This window comes from Leucopleurus acutus (assembly GCF_964270905.1).
Source record: "Leucopleurus acutus genome assembly, chromosome: 10".
Classification (NCBI taxonomy): Eukaryota; Metazoa; Chordata; class Mammalia; order Artiodactyla; family Delphinidae; genus Leucopleurus; species Leucopleurus acutus.
The window spans coordinates 61,739,787-61,753,334 of record NC_139153.1 but is presented as its reverse complement, the minus strand read 5'-3'; the positions used below and the strand labels follow the sequence as shown (position 1 = coordinate 61,753,334).

At 41.3% G+C, this 13,548-nt stretch overlaps 1 protein-coding gene across 14 annotated transcripts in view; it reads right to left on the bottom strand.

Annotated features, from left to right (window-relative positions):
- The window catches only part of DST (dystonin), a 558,750-nt gene that overhangs the window by 12,003 nt on the left and 533,199 nt on the right, over positions 1 to 13,548 (bottom strand). For all 14 annotated transcript variants that reach the window (XR_014326489.1, XM_082847286.1, XM_082847281.1 and 11 more), the window contains 7 exons: positions 12,315 to 12,509; positions 11,678 to 11,806; positions 6,772 to 6,915; positions 5,924 to 6,112; positions 4,678 to 4,804; positions 2,540 to 2,703; positions 1,374 to 1,536 (listed from right to left, as the gene is read on the bottom strand). Coding sequence is in view for 13 of the 14 variants with exons in the window: in XM_082847286.1 (XP_082703412.1) it covers positions 1,374 to 1,536; positions 2,540 to 2,703; positions 4,678 to 4,804; positions 5,924 to 6,112; positions 6,772 to 6,915; positions 11,678 to 11,806; positions 12,315 to 12,509 (1,111 nt within the window). In the remaining variant the exon portion in view is untranslated. The remainder of the gene's footprint in view (positions 1 to 1,373; positions 1,537 to 2,539; positions 2,704 to 4,677; positions 4,805 to 5,923; positions 6,113 to 6,771; positions 6,916 to 11,677; positions 11,807 to 12,314; positions 12,510 to 13,548) is intronic.

Sequence of the window (13,548 nt, the reverse complement as noted above, 5' to 3'; positions counted from 1 at the left end):
TTGGGTGAGAATGAATTTTACTCTCTCAGCTAATTCCAATTATACAATATGGTGTTATCAACCACAGTCACCATGTTGTACAGTAGATACTCAGACCTTATTCATTTTATTGCTGAAAATCTGTACCCTTGTACCAACCTCTCCCTATCTCCTCCATTTCCCAGCCCCTGGCAATTATTTTTCTACTATCTCTGTGAGTTTCACTTTTGGTTTAGATTCCACGTATGAGTGATAATTAAGATATTCTCAGTATATGTCATACTCTGGTCGCAATGAAAGTTGGTAAGAGCTGCTACTTACAATAACATTTTACAAAAAGATTTACGTCTTAAAGAAAAAGTAAATAGCATTAACTTGTTAATTCTGCCGTAAGACATTCTCGATCGCACATTTTAATTGTAGTGTGGCCAGTTAAATGATTAGGATGATCAAGTATATTACAATCCTTAAAAAAAACAAAAACAAAAACCTGATTTATATCACACAAGCCCAATCACTACATATGTGGCCTAAATTTACCTTTAACTACTATTAGGATGAATCTTACGAAATGGCTGTTTTTCTAGGCTAAAAACTGTTTAATATTAGCAAATTTCATATGGTTCAAGTACCACTTAAGGAATAATTTACATGAAATTTACTTTAAGAGTGCCTCTAGTAACATCTGCCAGAGAAATCACATACATGTGATCAAAATAATCTATCAGGGCTTCCCTGGTGGTGCAGTGGTTGAGAGTACCCCTGCCGATGCAGGGGACACGGGTTCGTGCCCTGGTCCGGGAAGATCCCACATGTCGTGGAGCGGCTGGGCCCGTGAGCCATGACCGCTGAGCCTGCGCGTCCGGAGCCTGTGCTCCGCAACGGGAGAGGCCACAACAGTGAGAGGCCCACATACCGCAAAAAAAAAAAAAAAAAAAAAAATCTATCAAACAAGAAGGGGGCACATACCTTTAGAATTTTTATAGCCTTCTAATTTCCTACTAATGACAATATTAGATCAGAATGTGAACTAAAATAAAAAAGAGAGAGACTGACTTGCATTTACTGATTTCCCATTTTATGCCAGGCAACACAATCTAAGAATTAAGTATTATTAACCTGATTACACTAAATAGGGGCACAGCTCCAGTGGAGAAAAGGAGTTTATCTGTGGTGACACAATTAGTAAGGGTGCCTGACTTCAAAGCCATAAATTTTAACTAAGGACAGTTTTTTTGTTTTTTTTGTTTTTTTTTTTTGAGGGCAATGACTTCACAGCCAAGTTTAAAGGTGATGTTTTATTAGTAACACAGGTTTACTGGCTCCACAATTTTAAACTGTGCTTATTTTCTTTAAAAATTACATCCGTTATGGCCACCTCTCTTGGGACTTACTTGAGGAAAGAATCCCGTCAATAAATTCTTGTCGGGTTATTTTCCCATCCTGGTCTTTATCGATCCTCCTGAAGAAGTCCATCACTCGAGATTTCTTGTGATTCATCCATCGCATGTACTTTTTGCGCCAGACATCGAAATCAAAGTTGGCAAATTCCCTTAGCTGAAGAGGGCAAAAGGCATTTTGCCTGAGTTACTGCTGTGCTCAAATTATATCTTACACAATATGAATAACGTTATTTCGAATGATCCTCTAGATAACAAAAATTATATAATATGAATAATGTTTATAATGATCCACTAGATAACCAAAATTATCTTATACAATATGAATGACGTTTTTAATGATCCTCTAGATAACCAAAATTATCTTATACAATATGAATAATGTTATTTTTAACGATCCTCTAGATAATAAAAATTATTATCTTATACAATATGAATAACGTTTTTAATGATCCTCTAGGTAACACACAGATCATTCCCTCCAGGAAAGGTATCATCTTGCAAAGGGGACTTGAACATTTTTTTCTCTAAAGTTTATTCTGTTACTGTCACTGTTTTTTCTTTACAAATAGAGGAAACAAAACTCCTCAAAAAGTCACACTGAAAATTTCTGATAATGCCGAACTCACAAAGGTGGTGTGGCCCAAGGTGACAGGAGCTCTGTACCCCAGGGAGCAGGCCCAGCTGAATAAGACCGATTTTACCTATCTTATTACCCCTCACGTCTCTGCCACCAGTCGCTCCTAACTCCTCACCTTCTAAAAATTTACCAATTCTAGAATCTGACACCCTACACTTCAGATCACAGAGTATATATGAATAAATGATCTGCATTATAAATGATTATAGTTGCCAGAAGATGCTGTCAGCAAACATACGTCAAGCCAGATCTTTTCCGAAGGAGTCAGCTCCTGATTATGTTACAACATACCTGTTTTTGACTTTGATTCCCTAAATCCAAGGCCCATATATCAGGGTTTTTTCCCCCCATAAAAACATTCATACCTGTGGCTTTAATTTTAGAAGTAAAATAAGCACTCAGACATCAAGAGTTTTCTTATCTATTATCAGAAACGTTGAAAAAAATCAAGATCTTGGCAATGTGTTCCAGTGAATGAGGGCAGATGACAATATGGTACCCAATGTAAGAGTTTTCTCACCTCCTCCAGTCTGTCCAGGGCGTCATTAAGCTTCCTCCTCCTTTCCAAGGCGAGCAGCCAGACTTGCTGCCACTTGCTCACCAGTAAGTTGACCCTGGGATTCTTGGTTTCGATTTGTGTCTGTGACCCAGAGGGATAGAAGCTTGACGCTGGGAAGCGTTTTCCTGTTCAAACATAAGTTGAGTTAGGATGGCAAAGTCTCCAGGGTTTTGAAATACATTAAGGCTTGACCTTTACTGTTCCTTGTTCAGACTGAATCAACTTCATTACTAGCTACGATGTGAAGAAACACCCTAATTTAGGTGATGCACGATATCAGGGTCAAATGTGTTTTACTTAACAAGGGTCGCACACCGTTCAGAGACAGCAGAGAAATATTCTTGACGGGAGCCCTGAAATACTGGAAAGTTCTCTCAATACATTTATGCTTCAAACATTTTCCAGCCTAAAATCCGCACCACTTCAATGACAAAGAAGCATCCTGCAGTCCTCCTCTTTGCTACTGCCAGGGCACTGCAGTGCATGTGAATCAGTTTGGGCAAACCCAGCTGAGAGGAGGGCAGGAGGCACTGGGCGGCTCGCCAGAGTCAGACCAAGATACCCGACAAATTCCCAATCAAGTACGGAAGTGTGTGATTACGGTCCCAGCCTTCTTCCAGGTCCATTTTCCACTGAGATTGTGTGTTTCCTGTGCATCGTCTCATATCCTAATTTACTGCCTTCCTAAAGTTTCCTCCCTCTTTCTAGTATTCACAAGTTTCTATAACCTCACAGAGCAATTATCTCACTGCAGTTTCCTCATCTAACTAAATCGTTCAATGTGACCTAGAAAAATAAATCACTGGCCTAAGCTTTCATAGGAAGTTAGCATCCAAGCTGAGATTTGCCCAGAATTCCTAACTCCCATGGAGTTACATAAAAATATCAATAGCTAATATTTATTGAGCATTTAACAGTATTCCAGGAAGTATGCTAAGCACTTCATACACGAGCTCATTAAGTCCTCACCATAGTCTAATGAGGTTATAATTCTCCCTTTCCACAGATGAGGAAATTGAGGCTCAGAAGGGGTTCAAGTAACGTGTCCAAGGTTGCGTTTCCCAGATGCTGAGGGGTGGGGACAGCCAGGCAGTCTGTGTCCAGAGTTCCTAACAACTTTGTTACCCTGCCTCCTTGTGCAAGACACGACTATGACAGATCCAAAACGACTTTTCTTTAGTAAGGCACCATTCAGAAATATACAAACTGCCTGGTATAAATTGTGCTGCTTCTAAATCTTATCTGAGCTAGCTATTATTGTATTTAATGTCACTTCGCTGGGTCAAGACAGCCTGAGAAGTCAGTAAATAGAGCCTCAAGTCAAATGAACATGAGGAAAATCTATCAGATTGCTGGTTACTAGTGAACAGTTAGGTCATGAACTTTATCCAGGTCATGGTCATTCTTGTTCCATTCCACTTTAAGGTTATTTATATAAGAGAAGCAGAATGAGTCAATTCAAAGGGGGTGATGACTTCTGTTCTTGTTGAAAGTTATTCCTGATTTCTTCTGGCTAATCTGAAAGATACACTTCGAGCAAATAAAGTTACACATATAGAGACCTGGATTTATCCTTTCCTTTATTTTTAAATAAGTTGCTATAATACTTAGCCCACATATTCTTTCAAGAAAACCTTTTATGGGACTTCCCTGGTGGCACAGTGGTTAAGAATCCACCTGCCAATGCAGGGGACACGGGTTCGAGCCCTGGTCCAGGAAGATCCCACATGCCGTGGAACAACTAAGCCCATGCGCCACAACTACTGAGCCCGCGTGCCACAACTACTGAAGCCCGTATGCCTAGAGCCTGTGCTCCGCAACAAGAGAGGCCACTGCAATGAGAAGCCTGCACACCGCAACGAAGAGTAGCCCACGCTCACCACAACTAGAGAAAGCCCGCACGCAGCAACAAAGACCCAACACAGCCAAAGATAAATAAATTAATGAAAAAAAAAAAAGAAAGAAAGAAAACCTTTTATGATTGAGAGCTCATGTAGAATCACCTATGGCTCCCAAATGTCAAACCATGACTCAAAATAAAAGGAAACTAACTTCCTTGCTTAACCATCCTCATGTTAAAGAAATTAGCCACTGCTTACTTCCTGCTCGCCCCTTATCCAAGACCGGAATGTGGGAATGTAAGGAGGGGTCCGCCACTCTCCTCTTGTAGGTCTTGGTGACTTTGTCCACGTCAGGTTGTTTTCTGGTCATTTCCTCCATGAAGGTCTGAAAGAAAGAAATGATGTCAACTAGATACAAGTATATCAGAGAAAACCATCTTTAGAAATGAACTAAAAACGAGAAGATAAAAGGACCATACTATGATTTCTGAAAAAAGAATAAAACATGTTTTATCTAGGGTAAAAAAAATCTAACCATCATAATACAGTATTTACAGACTACAAAATGTTAATAGGTGATAAGTAACTACAGTGTTACAAAAGCAACTTGTTTTATTTGAAGACCACAGGGGGAGCAGCTGCATGAGGAACACAACCTGTCTGTGCACCAGCCAGGACCAAGCTTCCAAGCTCTGCCTGAAGAATCTTAAAGTGAGCCTTTGTCTACAAAGGAACGAGTTAGCTGGGGTGTCTCTAGGGCTTTCCTGCGACACATCTCACCTACATATCTGAAATACTTAAGATGGCTTTAATATACAGTGACATAAAGCATATCCACATAAATGTGGATACATTTAAAATATCCCTATCAATAAATCTGCTCTACCAAGGAGGGTCAAAGTCATTCAGGTTCAAGTTTACATTTAAAAGGTTTGACTATGTCGCCATTTATCTCATCTCCTTGGACTTTTTATCATGGTTGACCAGGTGTCCCTGTATCTGGAATCTGTGGCAAGAGCAGAGACTGGTGAAAAGTGATGGGAAAAGGAGAAGGCAGAAAAAAGTGAGAAGTGAAGAAACACATTTCTGGAATGTCTGTCACACTGGAGGACACTGATCACTTTAATGCCTCGGTTGACACAGACACTTCAGGGCCATCACAGGCATCGATATCTTATACGTTTATCAAAATACGACAGCAATAGTGGGAAGCAGCCGCACAGCACAGGGACGGGGGGAGCCCATCTGAGATGCGAGCACAGCTCCATGAATGGGGCCGAAAGGGAGGAGCGTGGGAAGGTCACACAGGGCAGGAGACACCAGCAAAACTAAGTGACTCTCCAGAGAGAAGCTCCAGGGCAGCAGTGGCGTCAGAAACTCGGTGGAGGAGTTGAGGAGTGTGTCTGAGGAAGTGAAGGTAAGAAGCACAGAGCAGTCTTCTGAGAATTACAGTGTGAAGCAAAGACAGTGTCTGAGAAGGCAGGTTAGGATGACATCTATTTACCTGGTGTTCTGCAATGAGGGCTTTCACCTCTTCAATCTCCTGCGGGATGACCTCTTTATCCCTGTCGCTCAGTGTGGTTTCAGCCCACTGCAACCAGGCCAGCAGGGCTTCCAGCAACTCCTGCTTGGCGATGAGTCCTGCCAGGGCACTGGCTAGTCTCTGCTGGTGCTGCTTTGCCCAGGCCAGTACCTGATGGAGAAAACAACTGCTCTGAATTTCTTCCATCTCAGTGAATAATGTAACTGATGTAACATACACATTTAAATGTAAATTAGGATCATCCCAGGCTAGACCCATAACTCTCTTGTCTTTCTAGATCCCATCAGTGGTACCAAGACCCAGCCTGTGGAGGACCCAGGAGGCCTTTGTGATGGCTGTCACCCTCAGAAGTTTAGATGTACGTCAATCACCCAGGCTTCCCTTTGCCTGCTAATTTAAGTTCAAACATGCATTCCCTGAAGAATCACATATGCTCACTCTGTGTAGCACAGAGTGGAAATAAAAATAGCTAAGATCTTAAATACAGAATGAATTCACTTGTGTGTGCAATTCATTCCACAAGCATAGACGGCTCTGAAAAACCTATTCAACAGACATGATCTGGAAGTGGACAGAAAGTCCTACAGTGAACCACATAGTTTCAGGGACATAGCTGCAGAATGCTTGTAACTTTTTAAAGAAAAGTGGGTGGCAGAGACAGGTAACACACAGAAGAATGGTCTTGTGAAGAACATAAGCCCTTAGGTTCCCACAGCCATAAATGCGTCATTAATTGCCCGAGTTTCCACACCCCCTCCCCTGACTCTCAAAGCTCCAGCTGCTCTAAAGATGGACTGAGATGCACGGACCTCCTCGAATCTGGCCCGGATGATGGTAATCCAGTGCTTGACAGTGGTGATGGAGTCTGGGTGGCAGATGGCCAGGATGGAGTCTCCCATGCTGGTGGCTTTGTTGAGGGCAGCGCGCTTTTCTTCCAGTCTCTTCATGAATTCCTACAGCATAAACAAATACGCACAGGCTGAAACTAAAAGGCCAGCAACGTCCACTGGACTGTCAGAGCTAAACCAATAAGCAAGAACTTACATCGGTTTATTCACAGCTGGAAATCATCCACCGAGTGAGGAATTAAGGGAGGAGAAGGGACAGTAATCGGATAAAGTACCTTCTCACACTATCTCAAGATCCAACTACAGGATACTATCTCATGCTTTACAAAATACATTAAGCAAAAAAGACACTTTCCTAAATTTGAATACATTATAATTATATTCGTAGAGGCAAGAATTGGGACATATACTAAGCCAGCGATAGAAACAATATGGATTGCAAAAAAAAAAATGTTCTAGCAAATACGACGAGGAGGTTAGTATTCAAAGTAGCATTAACCGTGTCAGGGATGATAGGAATGTGTATCCAAAAAGTGCCAAGGAAGACAGCAGACTGGCAGGGAATTAGAAAGGCCTGGGTTGTGGGAGAGAAGGCCCAGCGTCCAGTGGGGAAGGAGTCGAGTGAGTCTGGAGCAAGTGGGCCTGACAGCGGCCAGCCTCTGGGAAAAATGTCCCTTAAAGGGCAGTAAAAAGAGCCACTCTCAGCCCTGGAAGGATGAATACACCTCAACAGGCTTTGGAAGGCTGTCAAATCAACCTTTTTATAAATGTCTCACATACTTTACTTTCTACCATCAGAACTGTACCCACAGATTCATGGATAACAGAACTCTGAAAGCGGGGCTAAAAAATTAGGACTTTTGCCCCCCAAAATGTGAGGCATTTGGGCACATGCTTGTGGGGCACATGCTTCCCAAACCCTGCACTGAATTTCAAACATCCACTGACCCCTCCAATCTACCTGGACCCCACACTAAGAAGGATTCCTTCCACACCTGACAAGGGTGCCAGGGGATGGATGGCACTTGTGTTACCCACGCCGTGTAACCAGGGGGTCAGAAAGTATAGGTGTTCACATCTAGTGACCTTTTGTTTCTAAACCTCTGAAGCAGCTGTCATATGCCTCCTACCTTGGCATTTCACTCTAATAAAATATTTTGTTTATATGCACAGCTACTAGATTGTTAAGGTTCACAAGATCAAAAGACTGTGTCTTATTCAATTTTGTACCTGTGTGAGTGAATAAATGCTTTTTAACCTTTATTTCCACATTTTTACCGTTGGGGAGTCCAGGTTCAATTACTCTGCTAACATGACCTACTTTTTATTTTTATTTATGTATTTATTTTAATTTAATTTTTATTTCATATTGGAGTATAGCTGATTTACAATGTTGTGTTAGTTTCAGGTGTACAGCAAAGTGACTCAGTTATACATATACATATATCCATTCTTTTTCAGATTAGGTTCTTTTCCCATATAGGTTATTACAGAACACTGAGTAGAGCAGAGTTCCCTGTGCTATATACTACAGTAGGTCCTTGTTGGTTATCTATATTATATATAGTACTGTGTATATGTTACTCCCAAACTCCTAACTTATCCCTCTCCCCACCTTTCCCCTTTGGTAACCATAAGCAAATGAAATTATTTACAAAACAGAAACAGACTCACAGACTTTGATGACCTACTTTTTAAATGTCATGACCTACTTTAAAAATATTTTAATTTTCCCCAAAACAGACCCCTTTTAAGTGAAAGGAAACAAACTTTACTAGGAAGAGAAAACCAGAAGGTTAAGAACAGCTGTGCTTTTCCAGAGGCGAGTTGATCCAATCATGTACTTTTAATCACTCCCACACTGGGCGCCCAGCTCCCACTGGAAACACTGTGGACTGGGTACCAACTCCTGACAGCACCCCGGGCTCTTCCAGGCCAGTCTGAGTGTTGCCTCGGTGGTTTGTGCTCACATGGGAAAATTTGCCAATTTTAGAAGTTGGATTATATTTGGGAGGGCTCTAGTCTAAGAAATTAAATATTCTGTTTTTCTTCTATTGGTGAGAATGTGTGAAGGGAAGCAAAAGAAATGAAACAGAATGAACAATATCACTGCAAAATATTATTACAGAGAAGCACTTTATAAAATTGCATGCAATTGTATGCTAATTTAAAATGTTTAAAGATAATCTGTTCTTGAAACCACTACCCCTTCCCGGGATGCCTGCCTCCTGATGTTTCTGGGGGTTTCCTGGCCCTGCTGTGAGGGTGGTGATACCACAGGTAGCCTCAGTTCTGTAGGGCATATATGCACCCTGGGCTTCAGGGGACACTCTTGACACCCAAACTCTAGTATGTCAGTGGAACCCAAAGCAGCTGATGGTCAGCCTATGGTAACATAAACTAGATTTTCAAAATATTTAACTGAATCAAAAATGTACAGTAAATGTGTAATTTTCCTGCTCTTACAGGCCAGCTTCAACTTGAAAAAGTGTATGCAGCATTTCATTCCTCCAGATAATGTTATACAAGCTCGCATCCCTTTTATTAACAACAAGGCAATATTTCATTGCTATAGCGTAAGCAGCCCATCATTGAGAGAGCATCGTAATTAACATAAGAAGTCACCAAAGATGATGTCACCCATGCTACAATGGAATTAATTATGTATTTCCAACTTGACCTTGCAACACTAGGTTATTCAGTGGTACTAAAAAGATCCTTTACCGTTTATAGGAAATGCTGACATCAATACTAAATACACTGAAGTCAACAGGCACATGAAAAGATGCTCAATATCACTAATTATGAGAGAAATGCAAATCAAAACTACGAGATACCACCTCACATGGGTTAGAGTGGCCATCATTAAAATGTCTACAAATGCTGGAGAGGGTGTAGAGAAAAGGGAACCCTCCTACACTGTTGGCGGGAATGTAAATTGGTGCAGCCACTATGGAGAATAGTGTGGAGGTTCCTCAGAAAACTGAAAATAGAGCTACCACATGATCCAGCAATCCCACTTCTGGGCATGTATCCAGACAAAACTATAATTCAAAAAGATACATGCACCCCTATGTTCATAGCAGGACTGTTCACAATAGCCAAGACATGGAAACAACCTAAGTGTCCATCGACAGCTGACTGGATAAAGAAGAGGTGGTACCTATATAGAATGGAATACTACTCAGCCATAAAAAGTATGAAATAATGCCACATGCAGCAACATGATACAACTAGAGATTATCACACTAAGTGAAGTAAGTCATAAAGAGAAAGACAAATACCACATGATATCACTTATATCATGTGATATAAGTGATCTACAAAACAGAAACAGACTCATGGAAATAGAGAACTGACTTGTGGTTGCCAAGGGGGAATGCATCGGGTGAGGGATGGAGTGGGAGGCTGGGGTTAGCAGATGTAAGCTTTTATATATAGAATGGATAAGCAACAAGGTCCTACTGTAATGCATAGAGAACTATATTCAATATCCTATGATAAACCATAATGGAAAAGAATATTTAAAAAAAGAATGTATATATGTGTATAACTGAATCACTTTGCTGTGCAGCAGAAATTAACACAGCATTGTAAATCAACTATACTTCAAAAAAAAAAAAAAAGAATAGAAAAAAACCCTCAAGATACTTAATTTCCAGAACACTACACCCCAGGTGGAAGAATACTACACTGAGTATTAGCATTGCTAACTCCTGACTTTTAGAGTCAAAGGTTAAAAAAATTATCTGTTAAGAACTCTCTGGACCACTCTCTTAAGGGTTTTGCTAGTCCTATGCATCGTCACAGGAAAAATTTTGACCTGAAAATTCAACGGCCAGATTTTTACTTGGTTAATTATTTTTTTTTTTGGCGGTACGTGGGCCTCTCACTGTTGTGGCCTCTCCCGTTGCAGAGCACAGGCTCCGGACGCGCAGGCTCAGCGGCCATGGCTCACGGGCCCAGCTGCTCTGCGGCATGTGGGATCTTCCCGGACCAGGGCATGAACCCGTGTCCCCTGCATCAGCAGGCGGACCCTCAACCACTGCACCACCAGGGAAGCCCTGGTTAATTATTTAATAGTATATCTACTTACATAATCCATTTTTTATTTATAATTTATAAATGGGTTACTTCTCAAAAGAATTTAAAGCAGCTCTTGATTAAAAACAGAATTGGCAGAGGTTTAAAAATAAAATTTGAAGACCAGTTATTAAACTACTTGCTTGTCTTGCTTACAAAGGTAAAAATCATTAATTGACAATTCTAATGGTTATAATTTGATAAATGTCATACTGCTCAGTAAGGAAGTTTCATCTTTGAAATGCACATCTAAGTGCAACAAAATTGACCAGTTTTGCTCAGGAGCCAAAGAGTTCCCTAGAAAAATGTGCTTCCTGGAGATAGGAAAACAGAGTGACTAGTTTTATTTTATTTCATTTTTTTAATTGAAGTATATTATAGTTTTGTCTGGCTATGTGCTCAGGAGTGGGATTGCTGGATCATATGGCAGCTCTATTTTTAGTTTTCTGTGGAACCTCCATACTGTTCTCCACAGTGGCTGCACCAACTTACATTCCCACCAACAGTTTAGGAGGGTTCCTTCAGAGTGACTAGTTTTAAAATAACCACCTTCTATAAAGACGACATTAAAAAACAAAAATAGCCACACACACATGTGCGTAGTTGCATGGGGACACACCTATGTAAGGAAGGAGGATACAGATAAATTCTCAAACATACCAGATCTTTCACTACTTCTCAGGAAGGAAGATATTCATGCAGTTGGTATTTGCAATCATGAGTCCATTTTCTCTACTTTGTTCGGCTTTCTCACTTATTTTTACTGAGCATTTATGTAACTCACTTTATGCTGATCAATGAGAGTCCGAAGAGCATCCTCATCGTCTGGGAGAATGCCATGGAAACGAAGGGTCTGCTCCGCTTCCGCCAGCCACTCCAGGAGGGCGTGGACCACCGAGTGAAACTCCTCTGCCTAATGGTTCACATGCGCCCCAAAAAAGATTCCCAAACATGCTTGTTAGTAGAGTCAAGTCTTCCTCTCAATGGAAAAAAAAAGTCTTAAATTTAAACTGATTCATTATATCCATTATTCCCATTAAAAAGATAAAGATACATGGTGCTGCATTTTACAAATGTAAGAAAACATCTAATCCGTCAAAAAGGCCTATGTGAAGAATAATTCACCATTTTAACAATCTGATGTGAGATGAATGGCAGCCCATTATACATTCTAGCTGAAAAAAAGACTCAAACAGCACTTTTACGGGAAGATTAGAAAGCCTCCCTCTGTTGAGTCATTTAAATTCTTTGGGGAGGAGTTGGGCGGGGAGCGGACCCACGCAATGATGCTCTAAGGACTTCCTCCCCATGACTATCCTGGCTGAGACACAGGAGCCCTGTGGTCCTTCAGAACAGTGGTTCCTGTTGGGGGTGCAGGACCTTTGTCAGCACACCCAGCAGCTGTAACCCCAGGGCTTTACCTGGCGCAGAGCTGCTTCTAGGCGGGTCTGCTTGGATATGGAGAGTGCACACACCGTCTCCCAGCGTGTGCTCAGCTCCTGCATCTGGACCCTGACCCAGGAGGAGTCATCCTGGCTGCCCTCTATGAGCTCCCGGGCCGAGCGCTTCAGGGCCTGCACGCTGCTGGTCCTCTTCCCCAGCTCCTTCTGGAAGACCTAAGACCAAATTTAAAAAAATTAATTTTAAATTACAAAGCCCAAACAGTAAGACATACTATATGAAATATGTATGTGCACATAACATCATGTATGGCTCTCCAAGACCTACAGTTTAATGACCCACGTTTTCCGCAGAATCTGCAGAAAATAAGACAAGACACACCGCTCCTGTGAGGGCACCATCAAGTCTAGGCTTGTATCAATTTGCTCCTCAATTTTGTAATGTTTTCCTGAGTGAATGTTATTTTTTAAATGACATGTTGGACTTAAAGAATGGTGGTCACCCTTCTTTATTTCAATCCCATGCAAAAATGCATCACAACTTCTTTTCTGTGATACTTTGTGAGGGTGTCCCAATCCCTCTGGAATCATTACTGTGTGCGCCCAGTGTGTGCTGGCCACCACACTGCTCTCCATCAGCAAACACACCTAAGAGACTGACTGGTAACTAAGCAGCCCTTGGAGACAACAGCAGGGCTGGCACATCCTCTTTTTTTTCCTCTAACAATCCTTTGTTGTAGCTTTCACAGGATCCTGGGCACTAACCCATAACGTCAAATTTTAGAGGCTTGACTCCTTAATCTGTCACCTTGGAGGAAAAGCTTTTTATTTTTCTCTCCCACCCAATTTTGATGAACTCTGATGTGCCAAGGGTTAAAGTGGCTTCTTTTGGTCCCGGACTAAATCCATTTCTGACCCAAGAGTCTGTCTGCAACCAGATCTTTCAAATAACCAACTTCATATATAAACTAAAATCAGCTTATTCTTCTAAGAAATCATCACAAATGAATATTACCAAGCACATTTTATCCTTCTGACTCTATCCATGAGTTTCTATTCTGATACTCAGACCATTCATAAAAGTGAGACTGTCGAAAATAATCCAGAAACAGTGTGATGAGTTCTTTGCTGATTTCACTCTGATAGTGTTAAATGAGGTGTGCCCGCAGAGATAAACACACACACACACACACACACACACACACACACACACACACGAACAAACACACATGCACAAACACACAGATACAAGGTA